The following is a 20792-nucleotide window of genomic DNA, read 5'->3' as shown; positions in this document are numbered from 1 at the left end:
TTTCCACCTGCTCTTGCTTTACCCAGCTATGGTGATGTCCTCTCTGAGTCAGTTTCCCTTCTCTGCCTTTCTCTTCTTCCCATTATGACTTATTTACTCTCTCTCATTTCCTCAGAGCCTTCTTAGAAGCTGATTACTTTTGGTTGATCAAACACACTGGAGCCAAGGGGATAATGGTTAACAGATTTGGTGGTAACACACCAGGGAAATCCGCATTTTAACTGGAGATTCCATGAACTCCGATATAAAGCTTGACAGTGAAATTTTAGGCAGCATGAGAGGTTAGTGGTTAGGAAGCCTTTTCTTGATAATCTGAAGCCTTGTGCATGTGGATGATTTTTCTATTCCACGCATTCAGGAGGTGAGCTACTACTAAATAAAATATTAAGGCAGGATGTGAAGGGAAGGTTTGTGGTTTGGGAGGGGCTAAGTAACAATGTCTTTTAAAGAAGAGCTAGGAAAGAAATAGTACAGTTAAGACATAATGTACAAAATATGGGTATTTTCAGTTACCCCGGCAGCCTCTATTCTGTTAACATTTCCCTGCATCTGGCTCTGAGAAAGGATAGGCAAATACAGGTTATGCAAATAGAGACACGGTGTCATTGAGCTGGGAGTGGTTTGCCTGCCAAAGGAGACTGCAGAAATTATCTTTTCAAATTCTGGGGACTGTGGGTGTTTGCTGGTGACTGGGATTTTCTATGAATCTAGGGACAAGGGCTTCCGAGTCTCTGGTGTCAACAGGGTGGCTTGACTCTGCCAGAGAGGCTGTTTCCCCGCAGATGATTTTCCAATCCTCTGCAGTAGGAGCCAAGTCTTAGCAACACCTCTCTGGAGAAGATGCCCTCCTCGCTCACGTTGATCTTCATGGCCATCTTTTGCTTGGAAACATTGGCTGCAATGCTTCAGAATGGCTTCTTGGTCACCATGCTGGGCAGGGAGTGGGTGAGGTGCCGGACGCTGCCTGCAAGTGACATGATTATGGCTGGTCTTGCTGCATCCCGGTTCTGCCTGCATGGGTTAGCCATGGTGAACAACCTCCTGGCCTCCCTAGATTTTTGGCATGCAGTTATCTGTTTGAACATTTTCTGGGACCTTTCCAATGCCCTCACTTCATGGTTTACTGCCTTGCTTGCTGCTTTCTACTGTGTGAAGATCTCATCTTTCTCCCACCCCATCTTCGCCTGTCTGAAGTGGAGGATCTCTCGGTCAGTGCCCAAGTTGATGCTGGGCTCCCTGATTATCTGTGGCCTGGAAGTCATCTTATCAGCTGTTGGGAATATACTGTTTGGTTACGTGAAGTTGTCTCTCAGTTCCTACAGAAATGAAACTCTAATTTATAGAGCACAGGATTCGTTTCAGCTCTACTTTTTGCTTTATGAAGGGCTTGTGTTGTCAATTCCATTCCTCCTGTTCCTAGTGTCCACAGTCTTGCTCATAGTGTCACTGTGTGGGCAGTTGGGGCAGATGAGGGAACACACGCCCAGCCCCTGTGTTCCCAGCACCCAGGCTTACACTGTGGCTTTAAAGTCGCTCACCTTCTTCCTTATCTTCTGTACATTATACTTCCTGTCCTTGTTTGTTTCTGCTTTGAAAGTCATAAACTTTCAGAATCACTGGCATTGGGCCTGGGAAGTGCTAATCTATGCCAACATCTCTCTACACTCTACTTTCCTGGTGCTGAAAAGCCCCAAACTGAAAAAGAGCCTGAAGACATGGTTTCGGCTCCAGTGCCCATGTGCTGCTGGCTCATAGGGCTTTGGAAGGTGCTGGTCATAGGATGGTTGTGCTCTTGAGTTATCCATGTCAATAACCAGTCCTGTGATGAATGATCCTGGTTCTGGCAGGAATGCATAAGGTTTGGGTACTGTCTTTCTCTTCCAGTTTCTTCTTTCTCTCCAATGTTATCCATGCCCCAGAATCCCTTTGCCGTCTTGCTGTGTTCCTACCATCCCCTCCACTGCTGTGAGACTCTAGTCCTAGTCTTCGATAAACTTGGCCTTTGCTGGTGGCCTCATTTCCTCATGGGCCCCCATGAATCTATATGCAAGCAACCCTAATATTTGCCAAGCATCATTTTTGTCTGTATGCCCTTTGTAGAGAATGGTAACTGTTGTCAGTTGTCTCTGTGGGCAAACTGAAGCTTATTTTTTATTATTTTATTTTATTTTTGAGATAGGGTCTTGCTCTGTTGCCCAGGCTGGAGTGTAGTGGCACGATCTCAGTTCACTTCAGCCTCCACCTCCTGAGTTCAATCAATTCTCCTGCTTCAGCCTCCAGAGTAGCTGGGACTACAGGCATGTGCCACCATGCCTGGCTAATTTTTGTGTTTTTAGTAGAGATGGGGCTTCATCATGTTGGTCAGACTGATCTCGAATGCCTGACCTCAAATGATCCGCCCCCCTCAGCCTCCTAAAGTGCTGGGATTACAGGCATGAGCCACCATGCTCGGCCTTGAAGCTTGTTTTTTTAATAGTGACATAGATTGTCCAGCACCATCCACTTGACATCACCTGCCCTCCTGCTCCATGGCTGTGTTCTCAGCCCTGTCTCTCCACTTCAGCCCAAGAAATCTTCTCCTCCTCTTCCCCAATGTCCTTTTCTTCCTCATGTGCTTCTTGGGCCTACCCAATACTTCCTTCTTTCCTTTCTCTGCCAATCTTTGTCATTCCTTTCCTTTGTGCTCTGCTTAAGATTGATTCCACCCAGGGAGCTTTTTCAGTCTGAGCTCACAGAAAGCTAAGGACACATAAGAGTTTGGTTCTACTGTAGGTCACATCCATGACTTCATGTGTTCATGTTGAATTAAAAGAAATTGTCCGATGTAAAAATGCTTTTAGGTTTGGCCAACAGAAGATAGATGGAAAACAAAGGAAATGTCCTACAGTTCTTAATTTTGATGATCCTACTCTTCATCTGCTCACCAAGGAGGTGGATCCTAGATGCTGCTGCTGAGAATGGGAATCTCCAGATGGGGATGTCTGCATCCCAGACCTGGGAAGAAAAGTGTAGCAATTTCAGTTTCCATTTATTTTTGTGTTCTCCTTTTAATTCCTATGTTGTGGACATTTTATGATGCACATAACATATTAGTAAAATGTACATGCATATAATTAAAAACAAATATGCATATGGTGGTGTCTTAGTCAGCCTGGGCTGCAGTGACAGAATACCATAGACAGGGTATTTAAGCAACAGACACTTATTTCTCACAGTTCTGGAGCCTGAAACAGGGTGCCAGCACGGTTGGGTTCTGGTGAGGGCCCTTTTCTGGGTTGCAGACAGACACCTTCTTGTTGTGTTCTCACATGGCAGAGAGATTTAACTGTTTTGTGTTTCTTCTTATAAGGGCACTAATCCCATTCACGAGGGCTTCACCCTTATGAGCTAATTGCCTCCTAAAAGCCTTATCTCTCAATGTTATCACATTGAGGATTAAGGTTTCATTTCCATGTATGAAATTTGGGAGGATACGAACATGCAGTTTATAGCTGGTGGGTTGGATGTTCACATATATATATTTTACGTTGGATGAATAACAGGACAGAACAGAGGTTACAAATAATTTTCAAATAGATAAATGCATTTATGGTTAAATGTTCAATAATACTGGGAAGCTGAGGCCCCAAAACATTATGCTACAGTGCTAGCTGGAAGCCAGGCTATGGCAGTAGAAGAGAGAGGGATGACCAGAGGCAAAATAACAAGATCGGGAATTTTTCTCTTGCTAGAGGATGATTAAAGGAGGAGATTCTCAAGTTGTTGATGAAGAATACAGGGGGATTTCCCCAGAGGGCAGAGCGAGAGTGAGGCAGGATGGAGGAACCTGTGGGGAGCTGGCACTGTGGCCAGGCTTTAAATTAAATAGACACCTAAAGTCTATGAATTATCCCACCTAGAGAACATATATTATCCTCGTCATCAATCACGAATAATTTTTCTTTTTTTTTTTTTGTAGCAACATGAGCAAGCTAATGACTTCCTACAGGGAGATTAATAATAAAATATGCTACTGAGCCTTGGGGCTCAAGCTGCAAGTTGGATGGAGGCAGGGGAGGCAGGGAAGGCAGGAGCATGGCGGGGATAGTCTGTCTCCTCTATCCTTCTACTCAGCTGTGAATACCTGGAGACTGCCTTTCCCTTGGGCAGGGCGCCAAGAACTTTACTGAAGGTATCTGGGTGGGGAGCAGGTGGTGATTCAGCTCTCATTTCTGTTCCATCTTCATAGTCTTTTGAGCAATGCCAGGTTAAGTGGACTTGTCTCAGGAGTTCCTAACTGGTTGACGGTCTCAATCTCCTTTTTTTAAACTCTAGCTCATAAGAGTTTTAAACTGTAGCTCATAAGATTGTATCTTGACTAAAGATACAATTTAATATCTCATCAAGGCTTCCCAAAATTTCTGTGACCTCTCTCCAGCCTACCTTTTTGGCTTGATATGCCATAGTCTCTATGTAAGTCCTCTGTTGTAGCTAATTGTTCTTGATATAATTTTGTATCCCTCGCCTATGCTGATGCCTCATCTTTTTCCTTCCAACATACAAGACAGTATCTTTGTTGTTTCACAATGATGGGACTGTTACTGCAAAACTCTTCCGAGAAATCTTGGAATGGGACTAGGATGATCCCTAACACATAGAGCCACAGACTGGGAGTCACTTGTTGCGAGTACTGAGTTGAAGGTTTTCCATATAGAGAGCCGACTCAGGATCCCTATCCTACCTCCCTCGTGATTACAATGATAAAGGCTGGTTATAAAAAGTTAAAAACTCTCAGTCTTGGCTTTTACCTAAGGAGATTAATCTGGACATGAGAAAGCCAAATATGACAGACAAGCAAAAAACAACCACAAAAGAATCACCATGAAACACATTGTACATTTAAATTCAAATGATCATTGTCTCTTTTGGATTAACTTGTTCTGCACGTGGTATAAGCCCAGTAAATGTTTGTGGTTTATGTTTAGCACATCGAAGTGCTTTGAGGGCAGATATCTAATTCATTGTTGTAGCCCAATGTCTTTCAAATGGCATATAGAATATTCTTAATAAATTATTATTAAATGAATTGAAGATTAAATGCACATCTTTATCATTGAAGGTGTGGGAGGTGGAGGAGAAAGATTCAAGTTTTCCATATTGGGAGGTTTGCAGCTGGCCATACTTCAGAGCTGTAAGCCCAAAGTTTTCCCCATTTCTCCAGGTTCCAGTAGAAAACAGCCAAATATCAGCCAGAAGAACAAGGGCAAGGAAGAGAGCAGTTGGGAACTCTATCCCCTGGAAATTTGCATCTTCACAGAAAGGCTGAGTGAGTGAATTACCTTAGTTCATCTTCTTTCCTCCACCCAGAAGAACTTTGTCCATGATGGCTGGCCTATGTGCTGGAGAGACAATTCCACCTGGAAGTGGATTGGGAACTGGGAAGAGATGATGCATTTGATTCCCTTTTTGTGGGGGTCCTATATATGGAACTGGTGGGTTGTGGTGCCAACTGGAAGATGTGTATTCTATTAAAAACCCCCTTACTGACATGTTACTTGATCCTGAGCCTTCAATGGTGCTGTATTTGGCTCAGAACAATTTCTGCTTTCCTATCTCCCCGTGACACGTTAACCTACTTACACTCACCTGGGTGTTGATTGCTGATTTTTTTTTTTAACTCTTTGAAGTTCATTCCTATAAAGAATGTGGTCTTTTCTTACTCTGCCCTCCTCTGGCTGATGTCAATGGTCTGACATTTGGTGCCCTGGACTTCTGTTTTATCTCTGATGCTGTCCTGAATTTTACACTAGTTATTATGCCTCAGAATGGATGGAATAGAAGATAGACATTCTAATAAAGTCATTGTCATCATCGTCATTACTCTTGTCCATATGCAGAGATGTATAGTTTCCAATATATTTACCGTATTTGTGGTCATATTTGTTTGTGATCCATATTTTTCACAGTTGAAAAAAGGATTCAGAGAGGTTAGCTGACTGCCTGAGGATCTGTAGCAATTGTCACAAGACTCAAAATGGGCTTCTGAGTTCAGCTAAGGATGAAAGAAGATGGAGGTGTAACATGTGTTGCTAACTATGGCAGAGATTTCTGGTGCTGGAATCAGTTTGGGTCTTGGTCTTTCCTCTGCATCACTGTGACTTTAGGTGGGAGTCTTAATATATAATTTGGGGCCTTATTTCTTTTATCTGTAAGATTATCTTTAATGTAGTCTTCCATTCTAAGCCAAAATTCTAAGACAACTTTGTGAATTAGAACATAGGACACTTTTCATATTTTACAGATGGACAAAATAAGGTACAGAGGGGCTGACAAATCCAACAACTCACAATAAGGGGTGAAGCTTGGGCTAAAGGCTGTCTCAGCTCCTAGTACAGGGCTCATTCTGCCATATCCCATTGACCTGGGGGTTCCTCTGTGAAATGGTATTTTAGAGGTCACCAGTTATAAAATACACACTTTAAATTTTGAAAAAAGTTGCCTACCTCATTGTGCATAATTGTCTCCTGTGTTCTTTTTGTATGATGACGGTGAGTAATAAGACTTGAATTAAACTTTCTCTGTAAATGTTTGCTCAGTTTTCTCTCTATCTTGGTCAAAAGGGTCTTGCCATAGCACTCTCTTCGTGGAGTTGTGAGAACTAAGGAGAGTACTCAGAACAATCCCTGCAATATAACAATCACTCCCTGCTGTGACTGTGAGTGCTGTCTCAGTAGCAGGTGTGCCCTGCGGATGATACTACTGAGCTGCCAGCAGGTGCATGGTCCTGTCTTAAGTGTCAGCTTAGAGAAGTATAACCTCCTGTGTAAAAACACTATATGCCAGGGCCTGACATATTATCCACTTCGATGTTGACATGGGCAAAGAATAGGCAGAAGAGCAGGCAAATTTTTGGGCAGGCATGGGGGCTTTGGAAATTAAGCCTTGACAATATTTGCATCTATTCCTAGAAGAAGAAACCTCTTCACCCTCCTCCGAGAGCCTGCGTCCTTTACTCTGGCTTAGCCTCTGCATTTGGGGCAGCTGGAGGGACAGACACATCCTATAGGACCTTCCAGAGCAACACAGCAGAAATAGCCCTTGAAGCCTTGGGACCCATCTTGTCCACAGAAGGGATGAATGGAGACCACATGGTTCTGGGATCTTTGGTGACTGACAAGAAGGCCATCATCTTGGTTATCATTTTATTCCTTTTGTGCCTGGTAGCAATAGCGGGCAATGGCTTTGTCACTGCTGTTCTGGGCATGGAGTGGGTGCTATGGAGAACGTTGTTGCCTTGTGATAAGTTATTAGTTAGTTTAGGGGCTTCTCGCTTTTGACTACAGTGGGTGGTATTGGGTAAGACCATTGATGTTTTCCTGTATCCGACAGCCTTTCCATACAACCCTGTACTGCAGTTTCTAACCATCCGGTGGGACTTCCTGAATGCCGCCACATCGTGATTCTCTTCCTGCCTTAGTGTCTTCTATTGTGTGAAAATTGCAACCTTCACCCACCCTGTCTTCCTCTGGCTAAAGCGCAAGTTGTCTGGTTGGGTACCGTGGAGGCTGTTCGGCTCTGTTGGAGTCTCCAGCTTCAGCACCATTCTCTTTTTCATAGGCAACCAGAGAATACATCAGAACTATTTAAGGAACCATCTACAACCTTGGAATGTCACTGGTAACAGCATAAAGAGCTCCTGTGAGAAATTCTACTTCTTCCCTCTGAAAATGGTTACCTGGACAGTGCCCACTGCTGTCTTTTTCATTTGCATGATTTTCTCATCACCTCTCTGGGAAGACACATGAGAAAGGCCCTCTTGACCACCTCGGGATTCCGAGAGCCCTGTTTGCAGGCACACATAAAGGCTCTGCTGGCTCTCATCTCTTTTGCTATCCTCTTCATCTCCTATTTCCTGTCACTGGTGTTCAGTGCTGCAGGTATTTTTCTACCTCTGGACTTTAGATTCTGGATGTGGCAGTCAGTGATTTATCTGTGTGCAGCAGTTCGCCCCATCATTTTGCTCTTCAGCAACCCCAGGCTGAGAGCTGTGCTGGAGAGGTGCTGTTCCTCACGGTGTGCGACATCTTGAACCACAGCTGATGAAAAACTTTAAGGGGATCCTTATGGAGAAGGCATGGACTCAAAGGGACATAGCTTTTCTCTTTGCCATATGGAATGTTTTCTCCCTTTTGCTGCAGTTAATGATTAGAAAAATAACTTCAATGAAATAGGATTCAAGGTGAGGGTGAAGGTCCTGAAGTATAGGCTACTGTCACGTTAGATACTCAGCAAGCGTGTAGTTTGTGTGGCCATGGTTCCTGTGAAATGTGACGTGGTCAAAGAATTCAGAAACTTATTTTTTCTGTGATCATTCTCTTGGTGTTTAAAATAATCCTTCTGGGAACTAAATGCAAAGATCCTAAAACATCATGCAATATTTTATCCGTTGAATGGAACTGGAATGGAATATTTTTGGAACTGCAGATTTCTCGGGCTTTATCCTGTGAACCACCTTTCCCTTCTCATCAATTCACAGTTTTCTGGCCATCTACTGTGGTGCCTCTCTTTGTCTTTCCCTGGAAGAGTTTCTGGTGTCTAATTCTCTACACAGAGCATGGTGTAATTGCGGCATGTGTGTGGTGGTGTGTGTTGTCAGGGATGTGAATATGCTCCAGTGACCCTTGAAGGTCCCTCTGAGTGCTAGGGGTCTATGAGTTTTTTGTGGTTCAGGTTCTCTGTAATAGCCCAGCCTGTTAGTCTCCTCTGTATGTGTTGAGGTCTGTGGGTTCAGATGTGACTTCTTTTGGTTGATACTGGGACCTGCTGAAATTCCCCTACTCACATGGGGAAGTTTATATCTCAGACCTAAGATTTAAGAAGAAAAAGCCTTTGTGTTTGGTGAACAATGTGCAGACTGCCTTTCTGCTTTTCCCAGCTCCTCTCAAACATTCCTTAAATTCAGTGACCCCTTGAATCATTCAAACGAGACATCCCTCAACTGTCCTCCATTCACTTTAAAATCTCCCGGCCTCCCTTTCTAGTTTTCACCTCCACCACACTCCTCTGCATTAGAAGACAGGTCTCTGCTTTTGGCTTTTCAAGGCTGATATTGTGCTCCTAGCCCACCTGCTCCTGCCCCTTTTCTCTCTGCTGCTGAGTCAAGGATTTCTACTTCTACACAACTTCCAACTTTCCCTCTTTATTGTCCTTCTCTTCTCCAACAAATGTGCCTGAACTTTTTTCCTGAAAACATTCCCCTTATCTGTCTCACTCCTCCCCGACCCTGTGCCCCTCTGCTGCCAATGAGTCACTTGCAGGGTCCTCCCGTGTGCCTTCCAAGCCTTTCCTGCTTTCCCGTTCTGCTGAAACATGTTTGTTTCTACAGGGACACACACAATCTCTTTGTCACTAAATGTGATACTGTACCCAGCCCTTATCTTCCTATGTCTCTGTGATATTTGCCTCTGTTGAGAACAAATGATTTCCTTAAAATAAACTGATTAAAAATATTTTTACAAAAGTACTTCTGATCTTTGTGAAAGATTTTTAAAAAGAGAAAATAAACCTCACCCATGATTGCCCACCTGAACATCTTTCTAAAAGTTGTTCTCTTGGTGATGATGCTAGAATCTCCTCCCAGCTCCCACTGGGTCTTTTTGTGCCCTCTTCATTAATCACTCATCCTCCTGCCCCTTGGTTCTGTCCTTAGCCAGCCCTCTTCTTCCTTTGAGATGAGATTTAATCTCTTTCCTTTGTGTTTAAATCTACTCACATAGCTTCAGTTATGCTCTTCATGTTGCTAATTACCAAAGCCTTGACCTTTCTCTAAACACCAATTCTATTATTTTCTTCTACTTATTGGACGTTACCACCGAATAGTACCATGAGCAAATGTAGCAAGTTCAAAGTATTTCTTTCTTTTTTATTTCCTCCTCCTCTTCCTCTTCCCACCAGCCCCTCCCCTGCTCATGTGAATCCATTCATCTATTACAGCTATTCACTAAATCAGGCTATCAACCTCTGAGTTAATTTTCACCCCTTTCTCTCTGCTGAGCTCCTGTACCTAATCGGTAACCATTTTCAAATTTTGTCTCTGTAATGTCCCCATCATCAGTCTTATTCCCATTACCGATCCTTGTTGAGATTAGACTGTCCTCCTCTCCCACCTGCACGGCTGAGATTTCTTCTTTACCACTTGCTTAATTTCAGGGTTTGCTACCACCCCACTCAGAACTATCATTTCCAGATTAATCTCCTGAAGGTGTATCACCCAAATTATCTCTCAGTGCTTTATTTATTTATTTATTTATTTATTTGGAGACAGAGTCTTACTCTGTCACCCAGGCTGGACTGCAGTGGCATGATCTCGGCTCACTGCAAACTCCACCTCCCGAGTTCAAGTGATTCTTTTGCCTCAGCCTCCTGAGTAGCTGAAATGACGGTGCACACCACCATGCCCAACTAATTTTTGTATTTTCAATAGAGACAGGGTTTGCCGTGTTGACCAGGTGGTCTTGAACTCCTGATCTCAAGTGACCTGCGTGCCTCAGCCTCTCAAAGTGCTGGGATTGCAGGCATGAGCCACCATGCCCAGCCTCTCAGTGCCTATCAAGTGAAGCACAGGCCTCCTAAATGTGGAATTCAAGAACCTCCATAATCTGGCAACAACTTTATCTTTTAGTGCCATTCTAGTAGAATCCTATTTGCAGCAAATTTGGATTATCATTGTTCTGGGCACAGCTGGAACTCCCTCCCTGACATCTTGAAAACTGCTCTCTATTCCCTCATGTACCTGTCAAAAATCCTACTTAATTTTTTTTCTGTTTAACTTTTAAAGGTTAGTTCGAATGGTATCTCTTCAGTGAAGCTTTTCTGGATGCCCTCCAAGCCTTGATCTCACCCACCTTTGAGGACGTATAAATTGGAGTTCCTCAGTTGTGACATTAATTCTGCCTGCAGCGCTGATGTTTGCATAGTTGTCTTCTCTACCCTAGAAGATACTAAACTTCTTAAAGGCATGGGCTGCCTCATTCTCTTCCATGCATCCTCTGAAACATTTACAAGTACGTGCTGCACTGAGCAGAATGGTTCTGTAACCTGGAATCCAGCTAGAAGCACATGTACTTTTATCTGTACCTTTACCCCTGAGGTGCCTACTATATTTTTATGCTTATGTTTGAGCCGCATTTCCTTTATTGTCGGGTTGGCTTACTCTTTGAAAGTCACACTTTGACTTATGCACGATGTAGAAATAATAAACGGGTGAGTGAGAGAGTAAAATTTGCCTGATTTTATGATGTCTTTGACTTATTTCTTGTACATTTGCCTGTTGCTAAGCAACAGTGAACAGCAGGCTTTCAGTCCTTCCTATGGGAAACTTAGTAGAGTGCCAATTCTTCTCTTTGTTACTGACCCAATCTCCTTTTCCATAGCGCCCTACATAAGCTTCTCTTTGTTCCTTCCGCTGTTCACACCATTAGCCTAGAACAGAGAATATTCCAGAATCTGAATGATCTCCCCACAGGGACAAATTCCCTTGGAGCTTGAACACACAGGGAGAAGTAAAAGAGAAGAAAGGTTAGTTGTATTTTTAAAATATTTGGTAACTTACCGTGAATTTTTGCCCATAGTGTAATCTCATCATGAATTATGAGTTGTAATAAAATTTATAAATTATAACATTTTTCATTATTACCTTCATTATATAATTAGGAATTACAATAGCAATCATTTATTGAATGCCTATTTTGTGTGAGGGACAGGACTAGAACACTGATTGGCTTAGTCTTTTGTGTACTTGTTTCTTAAAACAACAATGTAAAAAAATGAGACTTAGAGGGATTTACTGAGGTCTCATGGTCAGTGAGTGATAGAATTTGAGATACTTTAGTGCCATAGTATTTAAAACAGTGTGGTGCTGATATAGACAATAAGGTAATAGAATATAATAAAGGAAGGAATAGACAAGCACATCAACAGACAGCCCAGACAATGGTTACATGAAAAATTATATGTGTGGTAACTAAAGCATTTTAAATCAGTGAGGAAAAGATGGTCATTTAGTTTTGCGGTATACTGGTATGCCAATTGGAAAACCAAAAAGTTAGAGCTAACATTTAATCATAAATTCCAGATAGATAATCTTTTTTAAAAATTTATTTTTTTATTTTTTGAAACAGGGTCTTGCTCTGTCGCCCATGCTGGAGTGCAGTGGTGTGATCTCAGCTCACTGCAACTCTGCCTCCCGGGTGCAATCGGTTCTCCTGCCTCAGCCTCTGTAGTAGCTGGAACTACAGATGAGCACCACCGTACCTGGCTAATTTTTGTGTTTTCTGTAGAGACAGGGTTTCACCATGTTGCCCAGGCTGATCTCAAACTTGTGAGCTCAGCCTCCCAAAGTGCTGGGATTACAGGTGTGAGCTGCTCTCGGCCTTTTTTTTTTTTAAGTTGGTGGGTATAATAAGGCATACATTTTAACTTTTGGTGGGCACTACCAAATTGTCCTCTGAAAAGATATTGGGCCAGCTTATGCTCATGTTAGCAATGTATGAGAGAGAACGAATGCTTATTTTCTTACCTTCTCCTCAATTCTGGATTTTATTCATTTTTGATGATAAATGAAAATAGCATCTTGTGGTTTTATTTCCTTTGATTTTGTTTAACTAAGATCAATATTTTTAACCATTTTCTATATGGAAATTGTAAACTGCTGGTTTTCTTTGCTTTTAAACTTTACTTTCAAATTCATTTTAATAGGCAGTTTCTTGTGGCAAGTAATCCTTCTCTGATCTAGATAGATGATCTTTAATCTAAAAATTAGTTAAAAAATCCTTTTTAATTTTTAAGAATGATTCAATTTTTTTTTTCTTGAGACAGAATCTTGCTGTCACTCAGGCTGGAGTGCTGTGGTATGATTTTGCTCACTGCAACTTCTGCCTCCTGGGTTCAAGCAGTTCTCTTGCCTCAGCCTCCCAAGTAGCTGAAATTACAGGTGCATGCCATCACTCCTGGCTAATTGTTTTGCATTTTTAGTAGAGACAGGATTTCACCATGTTGACCAGGCTGGTTTCAAACTCCTGACCTCAGGTGATTTCCTCACCTTGGCCTTCCAAAGTGCTGGGATTACAGGCATGAGCCACTGTGCCCAGCCTAATTCAATTTTTCATATATTTTATTCTATGAAATACTGCCTTTCAATTTTGAAGGAATGTTTCCTGTGCTCTCCCACCTTTTTGGATGTCATTGCAGAATGTGTACACACTCTTCAACTCCCACAAACCAGAGAAGCCCTGTTTTCTCAAGGCCTTCTTACACAAGTCCAGAAATATCAAGTCATAATAAAATAATTAGCCAATGTGAGTACAGAAGGATTATACACTTTTTAAAAATGAAAAAACACTATAGTAGGAACCACCAAAGTCCTTTTCAGTATTAAAGGACAAGCAATAGACTTCCAGAGAATATTTACAAACATTTTAAAAAAGATAATAGCTAATGTCTGTAATATACAAAGAGTTCCTACAAACCAATAAAAAACAAGCAAATTAATAGAGTGATGTTTAAATGACAGAAATAGATAATTCACATAGAAGGAAATACAAATTGCCAAGTAAACATGGAAAAGAAACTAATCCTCACCCTTAATCAGGGAAGTTCAAATTAAAAGATTAAAAAACTTTCTGCTATAAACACAGATATGTAAGTCAGTAATTTTTCCCTTCTTTCACTATATATCACAGAAGAGCAACAAGAAGGTTGAAAAAGATCCTGAAATTTCTATTTTAATGATGCTGCAAGACAGATAATCCACAAATTCCAAATTATGTGAAATCACTATCAATCATAGATGGGATCAAGTGAACCAAGAAAGAAAGTGAAAAGAAGTAGAAAGAGAAGTGAGAGAGCCTAGTGGGGACAGAGCTAAGAAAAATCCAGCACAAATATGCTTTCTGCAGAAAAGAGACGCATCCTGAAATGCAAAAGCCCCTTGGTAAGCGTGCATTAGTCTTCCATTGCTGTATAACAAATTGCCTCAACACTTAGTGGCTCATAACATTTATCAACTCAGTTTCTGTGGATCAGGAATGCATGTGTGCCTCAACATGTTCTCTGGCTTTGGGTCTCACATGGCTGCAGTCATGTCCAGGCTCAGCTGGGAAGGGTCTACTTCCCTGCTCACTCATGTGGTTGTTGGACCAAGGCCTCAGTTCCTTATGAGCTATGGGCTGAGCCTCCTTTATCTCCTTGCCAATTGGCCCTCTCCTCAGTGTCTCACTTTCTCAGAGTGAGCAATTAAGAGAGCATCAGACAGTGGTAGCGAGCTGGGAAGGCACACACTTTTAGGATCTAGTCAATTATTATTTTCTCATCATTGCTCATAGGTGGCAACTAATACAGACATGGTCCAAAAAAACCAAAAGATTATGAGAATGCATACAATTATAAAGATAAGAACTAGAATAAAAATGTATGCTTTCCTTACAATTTATAGAAACACAAACAAAAAATGAAGAAACATACAGCATTATACAAATTGTAAAAAAAAAATTCCCAGCCTTAAAACAAAACATAAAGTAATGTGTCAGAACTAAGACCAAACATATTGGACATGCAATTAAATAAAAATGGGCTTTACAACTAAAACAGAGCAGCCTTCAGATCGCTGCTAAAGGCAAAACACAACTGTAATATTTATAACCCTAAATACAACAAAGTGTTATAGAACATTTAAAAATAAAAGAATAAAAAGCAATGCTAGTTAAATGTAAAAAAGAAATTCATGACAAAATGATTAAATGAGCTAACGAGAAATTTTTAATATTAAGAGGTAAAATACAAAATAAAAACAAAATTGGTGTGAATACCTATGTGCTAAATAGTATAGCATCCATAATTATGAAACAGAAATTACAAGATATACAAAAACATATAGTCAGAAACACCAAAAGCAAATAACTTCAATTATCCAAGAAGACAAAAAGTAAATACAGTAAGTAACCTCATCTACAGGTTCTTAGAAACCCTGACTTTCACTGAAACCACATATAATGAAACCAGTTTTACAATAAGCTAATTGATGTAAGAAAGAGTTAAGTTTCTACAGTATATAGTACAAAAATAAGACCAAACTTTAAAAAAAGATCCAAAACACTCCTAGTATTAAAATTGAAATGAATGTGAGCTATACATATATTTAAGAAAGATCAATAAAAACTAGTAAGATAGAAGATAGCTCTTTCCCCAATTTTTGATGCATCAGTCAGTGGTGGTGACTGCAGCAGTGGTGGATTAAATTAAGGGATAAATGTGGGCAAAGCAAAAATTGTAAGGGGCACCTCCTACCATCACAGTTTAAAATCAAGCAATGAAAAGTAGGGCAGGCTCGCTGAGCGCTTTCATGCTGCATCATTGATTGTCATGCATTCGTATGATTATCATACACTTTATAAATTTTTATTTTACAATGATTTTTTGTTCATTCCTTTATTTGTCAACCCACTTACTCCATATCAGGGGGGTGGCTGGCTGGAGCCTCTACTGGTAGCTCAGAGAGCAAGGCAGGACCCAACTTTGGATGGGACACTGTTCCTTCGCAGGACACACTCACACTCACACCCACACTCCCTCACACTGGGATGGTGCTTTAACCTAATGTGCCTTTGGGAGGAAATCCGAGGACCCATGGAACACCCATGCAAATATTAGGAGAACTTGTAAACCCTACAACTGGTGGCCCTACCGGGGATCAATATTATTTTTCTCATCGACATGACAGCATTATTCCAGGACTTGCTGTATAAGCAAATAAGTTAACTCTTATTGATAGATATTAAACTCTGCACATGCCCAGAAAATACAACTTCTTTGCAAATACCAATGAGTCACAAAAACTGAGAAATTGAAAGTTGCATAAAACAGAAACTGCAACCTAATCTCACTTATACATATAAAATTCTCAATAAAATATTAGAAAACACAGTTCAACAGTGCATTACGTTTTATCATTTCCAAGTAGAACTTAGTCTAGGAATTTAAGGATAATTCAATATTAGAAAAAATTAATATAATGTATTGATACTTGTAAAAGAAATGTAATATAAACTCATAAAGAAAAAGATTAATTATAATTTTAAAAATCCTACATGGCAAAAATTTATAAGAAAATTACAAAAAATAAAAGCCCTGGGAAATACTTGCAACCCATATTATAACACAAATTTAGTTTCCAATATATAAAGAACTCTTAGAAATGATAGGTATAGGTTGACCAAGATTATGCCACTACATTCCAGCCTAGACAACAGGGGAAGAACCCATCTCAAAAAAAGAAAGAAGGAAAGAAAAGAAAGACAGAAAAAGAAAGAGAAGAGAGAGATTCTCATGTCTCAGCCTCCCAAGTAGCTAAGATTACAGGCACAGGCCACTGTGCCCAGCTAATTTTTGTATTTTTAGCTGAACCTTAGATAAGATTTCACCATGTTGGCCAGGCTGGTCTTGAACTCCTGGCCTTATGTGATCCACCTGCCTTGGACTCCCAAAGTGCTGGGATTACAGGTGGGAGCCACTGCACCTGGCAAGATGTTAATTATTCTTTTTTTTTTTTTAATTTTATTGCATTTTAGGTTTTGGGGTACATGTGCAGAACGTGCAAGATAGTTGTATAGGTACACACGTGACAGTGTGATTTGCTGCCTTCCTCCCCTTCACCCACATTTGGCATTTCTCCCCATGCTATCCCTCCCCAGCTCCCCCCGCCTGCTGTCCCTCCCCTATTACCCCCAATAGACCCCAGTGTGTAGTGCTCCCTTCCCTATGTCCATGTGTTCTCATTGTTCATCACCCGCCTATGAGTGAGAATATGTGGTATTTCATTTTCTGTTCTTGTGTCAGTTTGCTGAGAATGATGTTCTCCAGATTCATCCATGTCCCTACAAAGGACATGAACTCATCATTTTTGATTGCTGCATAATATTCCATGGTGTATATGTGCCACATTTTCCCAGTCCAGTCTATCATGGATGGGCATTTGAATTGATTCCAGGTCTTTGCTATTGTAAACAGTGCTGCAATGAACAATCGTGTGCATGTGTCCTTATAGTAGAACGATTTATAGTCCTTGGGATATATATACCCAGTAATGGGATTGCTGGGTCAAATGGAATATCTATTTCTAGGTCCTTGAGGACTCACTACACTGTCTTCCGCAATGGTTGAACTAATTTACACTCCCACCAGCAGTGTAAAAGTGTTCCTATTTCTCCACATCCTCTCCAGCATCTGTTGTCTCCAGATTTTTTAATGATCACCATTCTAACTGGCGTGAGATGGTATCTCAATGTGGTTTGGATTTGCATCTCTCTAATGGCCAGTGATGATGAGCAATTTTTTATATGTTTGTTGGCCTCATGTATGTCTTCTTTTGTAAAGTGTCTGTTCATATCCTTTGCCCATTTTTGAATGGGCTTGTTTGTTTGTTTGTTTTTTGTAAATCTGTTTTAGTTCTTTGTAAATTCTGGATATCAGCCCTTTGTCAGATGGGTAACCTGCAAAATATTTTTCCCATTCTGTTGGTTGCCAATTCACTCTAGTGACTGTTTCTTTTGTCGTGCAGAAGCTGTGGAGTTTGATTAGGTCCCATTTGTCTATTTTGGCTTTTGTTGCCAATGCTTTTGGTATTTTGGTCATGAAGTCCTTGCCTACTCCTATGTCCTGAATGGTTTTGCCTAGATTTTCTTCTAGGGTTTTTATCGTGCCAGGTCTGATGTTTAAGTCTTTAATCCATTTGGAGTTAATTTTAGTGTAAGGTGTCAGGAAGGGGTCCAGTTTCTGCTTTCTGCACATGGCTAGCCAGTTTTCCCAACACCATTTATTAAACAGTAATCCTTTCCCCATTGCTTGTTTTTGTCAGGTTTATTGAAGATTGTATGGTAGTGGATATGTTGTGTTGCCTCCAAGGCCTCTGTTCTGTTCTATTGGTCTATATCTCTGTTTTGGTACCAGTACCATGCTGTTTTGATTACTGTAGCCTTGTAGTATAGTTTGAAGTCTGGTAGTGTGATGCCTCCCACTGTGTTCTTTTTGCTTAGAATTGACTTGGCTATGCAGGCTCTCTTTTGGTTCCATAAGAAGATCATGGTGGTTTTTTTCCAGTTCTGTGAAGAAAGTCAATGGTAGCTTGATGGGGATAGTGTTGAGTCTGTAAATTACTTTGGGCACTATAGCCATTTTCATGATATTAATTCTTCCTAACCATGAACATGGAATGTTTCTCCATCTGTTTGTGTCCTCTCTTATTTCGTTGAGCAGTGGTTTGTAGTTTTCCTTGAAGAGGTCCCTTACGTTCCTTGTGAGTTGTATTCCTAGGTATTTTATTCTCTTTGTAGCAATTATGAATGGCAGTTCATTCTTGATTTGGCTCTCTCTCTTTTTTTTTTTTTTGAGAGGAAGGCAGGAACAGAGGGAAGGAGGACGGTAGGGAGGAAGGAAGGGATGAAGGAAGGGAGGAAGGGAGGAAAGGGGGAGGGAGGAAGGGAGGGAGGGAGGGAGGAAAGAGAAGGAAGGAAATCAAGCAATGAGAGAGACATTGCCGACCTGGATCTAGAGGTTTACAAGTTGATTTCTTTTTATGAGAGAAGGAAAGAAAAGAAAAAATAAGTAAAGGAGAGGAAGAAAGAGGAAGAGAAAGAGGGAGAGTAAACGGAAATACTGCTTTATTCTGAAAAAAAAAATTGGGTATTAATAATGGCCAATCAATGTTTCATTTAAACTTATGGGTAGGTGTGATGTGGTATTGACAAGAATGTATATTTTAGGTATTTGAAGTGGAGAGCTCTATAAATATTTATTAAGTTTACTTGTTCCGGATCTGAGTTCGAGTCCTTGATATCCTTATTAATTTTCTGTCTCATTGAGTCTAAGTCTTTATGTATCTGGGTGTTAGGATCGTTAGCTCTTGTTGTTGCATTGATCCTTTTACCACTATATCTTTGTTGCGTTAAAATCTATTTTATCCGATACGAGAATTGCAACTCCTGCTTTTTATTTATTTATTATTTATTTTTGCTCTCCATTAGGTTGGTAAATCTTTCTCCATTCCTTTGTTTTGAGTCTTTGTGTATCCTTGCATGTGAAACAGGTCTGGATGTAACATGCCATTGGGTTTTGGCTCTGTATTTTGATTGGGGGATTTAGCCAATTTAAATTTAGGGTTACTGCCATTTGATGTTGACTGGCTGTTTTATCCATTCGTTGGTGTAAATTCTTCATGTTGGTGCTCTTTACTTTTTGGTGTATTTTTCGAAAGGCTAATACTGGTTGTTTCTTTCTGTGTGTAATGCTTCTTTCAGAAGCTCTTGTAAAGCAGGCCTGGTGGTAATAAAATCTCTGAGTTCTTGCTTGTTCATAAAAGATTTTATTTTTCCTTCAGTTGTGAAGCTTAGTTTGGCTGGATATGAAATTCTGGGCTGAAGGTTCTGTTCTTTGAGGATGTTGAATATTGGCCCCCACTCTCTTCTGGCCTGTAGAGTTTCTGCTGAGAGATCTTCTGTAAGTCTGATAGGCTTGCCTTTGTGGGTAACCTGACCTTTCTCTCTGGCTGCCCTTAGTATTTTCCTGGCTGCCCTTAGTATTTTCTCCTTCGTTTCAACCCTGGTGAATCTAACGATTATGTGCCTTGGGGTTGCTCTTCTTGTGGAATATCTTTGTGGTGTTCTCTGTATTACCTGGGGTTGAATGTTGACCTGCTTTGCTAGTTTAGGAAAATTTTCCTGAATAATATCCTGAAGGGTATTTTCCAGCTTGGATTCATTCTCTCTGTCGCCTTCAGGTACACCTATTAAACGTACATTTGGTCTTTTCACATAGTCCCACATTTCTTGGAGACTTTGCTCATTCCTTTTTATCCTTTTTTCTCTAATCTTTTCTTCACGTTTTATTTCATTAAGTTGGACTTTGACCTCTGATATCCCTTCTTCTGCTTGAACAATTCGAGTGTTTAAACCTGTGCATACTTCTTGGAGTTCCTGTATTGTATTCTTCAGTTCCATTAATTCACTCATACTCCTCTCTAAGTTGTCTATTCTCAATAGGATTTCATCAAACCTTTTTTCCAAGTTCCTAGTTTCTTTACATTGGGCTACAACGTGTTCTTTTAACTCACCGAAGTTTGTTATTATCCATTCCTTGAAGAGTGATTCTGACATCAGGATGTGCTGTCAAGCCTTGTTCCATTGTTGATGTGGAACTGTGATCATCTTTAGAGGGAGAGGCGTTCTGCCTTTGAGTATTCTCAGCTTTTTTACGCTGGTTTCTTCCCGTGATTATAAATTTATCCTCCTGTTGTCTTTGAATTTACTAACTTTCAGCTTAGGTCTCTTGAGTGGGCGTCCAGGTTGTTAGTTCCCAGGGCCAGAGCAGCGGCGTTATAACTGATGGTGCTTTTCTGCCCAGGATTCTCCTGTCTGGCTTCCTTCTTGTGTCCGTAGTAGGTGACTCTGCCTTCCCGGGGCTCCAAACCTCAGTCAGAAGGGGAACTGGTCTCCTTTACTCTGCACCGAGCACTGCCACGCCGAGGTGCCATCACAGCCGCTGCGCCAGGCTCTGGTGTCATGCTGGGGGCCCGTGTGGGTCCTCCAATCCTGTTTACTCTGCTCCGAGAGCTGCCACGCCCAGGTGCCGGTGGAACCGCTGTGCCAGCCACGACAGTCACGCTGGCGACCCGTGTGTTTCCTCCACTGGGGGATCTTCTGCTCCATGAGTGACCAGAATTTGTCTGAAAGTGTGGCGTCCTCTAGTTCTCTGTGCCTTCCCTGAGA

At 41.1% G+C, this 20792-nt stretch overlaps 2 protein-coding genes across 2 annotated transcripts; both read left to right on the top strand.

Moving 5' to 3' along the window:
* Positions 1 to 840: 840 nt before the first annotated feature.
* Positions 841 to 1755, top strand: LOC100389679 (taste receptor type 2 member 62). Its single transcript, XM_002751907.1, has one exon. The coding sequence runs from the start codon at positions 841 to 843 to the stop codon at positions 1753 to 1755; it is 915 nt and encodes a 304-aa protein (XP_002751953.1).
* A 5357-nt stretch (positions 1756 to 7112) lies between these two features.
* Positions 7113 to 8068, top strand: TAS2R60 (taste 2 receptor member 60). The gene is given in 2 exon segments (XM_003733643.1): positions 7113 to 7752; positions 7755 to 8068. Coding segments are annotated over 2 exon segments (954 nt in total).
* Positions 8069 to 20792: the final 12724 nt, after the last annotated feature.

Source organism: Callithrix jacchus, chromosome 11, assembly GCF_049354715.1.
Source record: "Callithrix jacchus isolate 240 chromosome 11, calJac240_pri, whole genome shotgun sequence".
Lineage (NCBI taxonomy): Eukaryota > Metazoa > Chordata > Mammalia > Primates > Cebidae > Callithrix > Callithrix jacchus.
Note: the sequence above shows the minus strand (reverse complement) of the source record. Positions and strands in the feature narration are given on the sequence as shown.

What these genes read in the sequence shown, in the direction of transcription:
- LOC100389679 (XM_002751907.1), top strand. Translation starts at nt 841, where the DNA reads ATGCCCTCCTCGCTCACGTTGATCTTCATGGCCATCTTTTGCTTGGAA.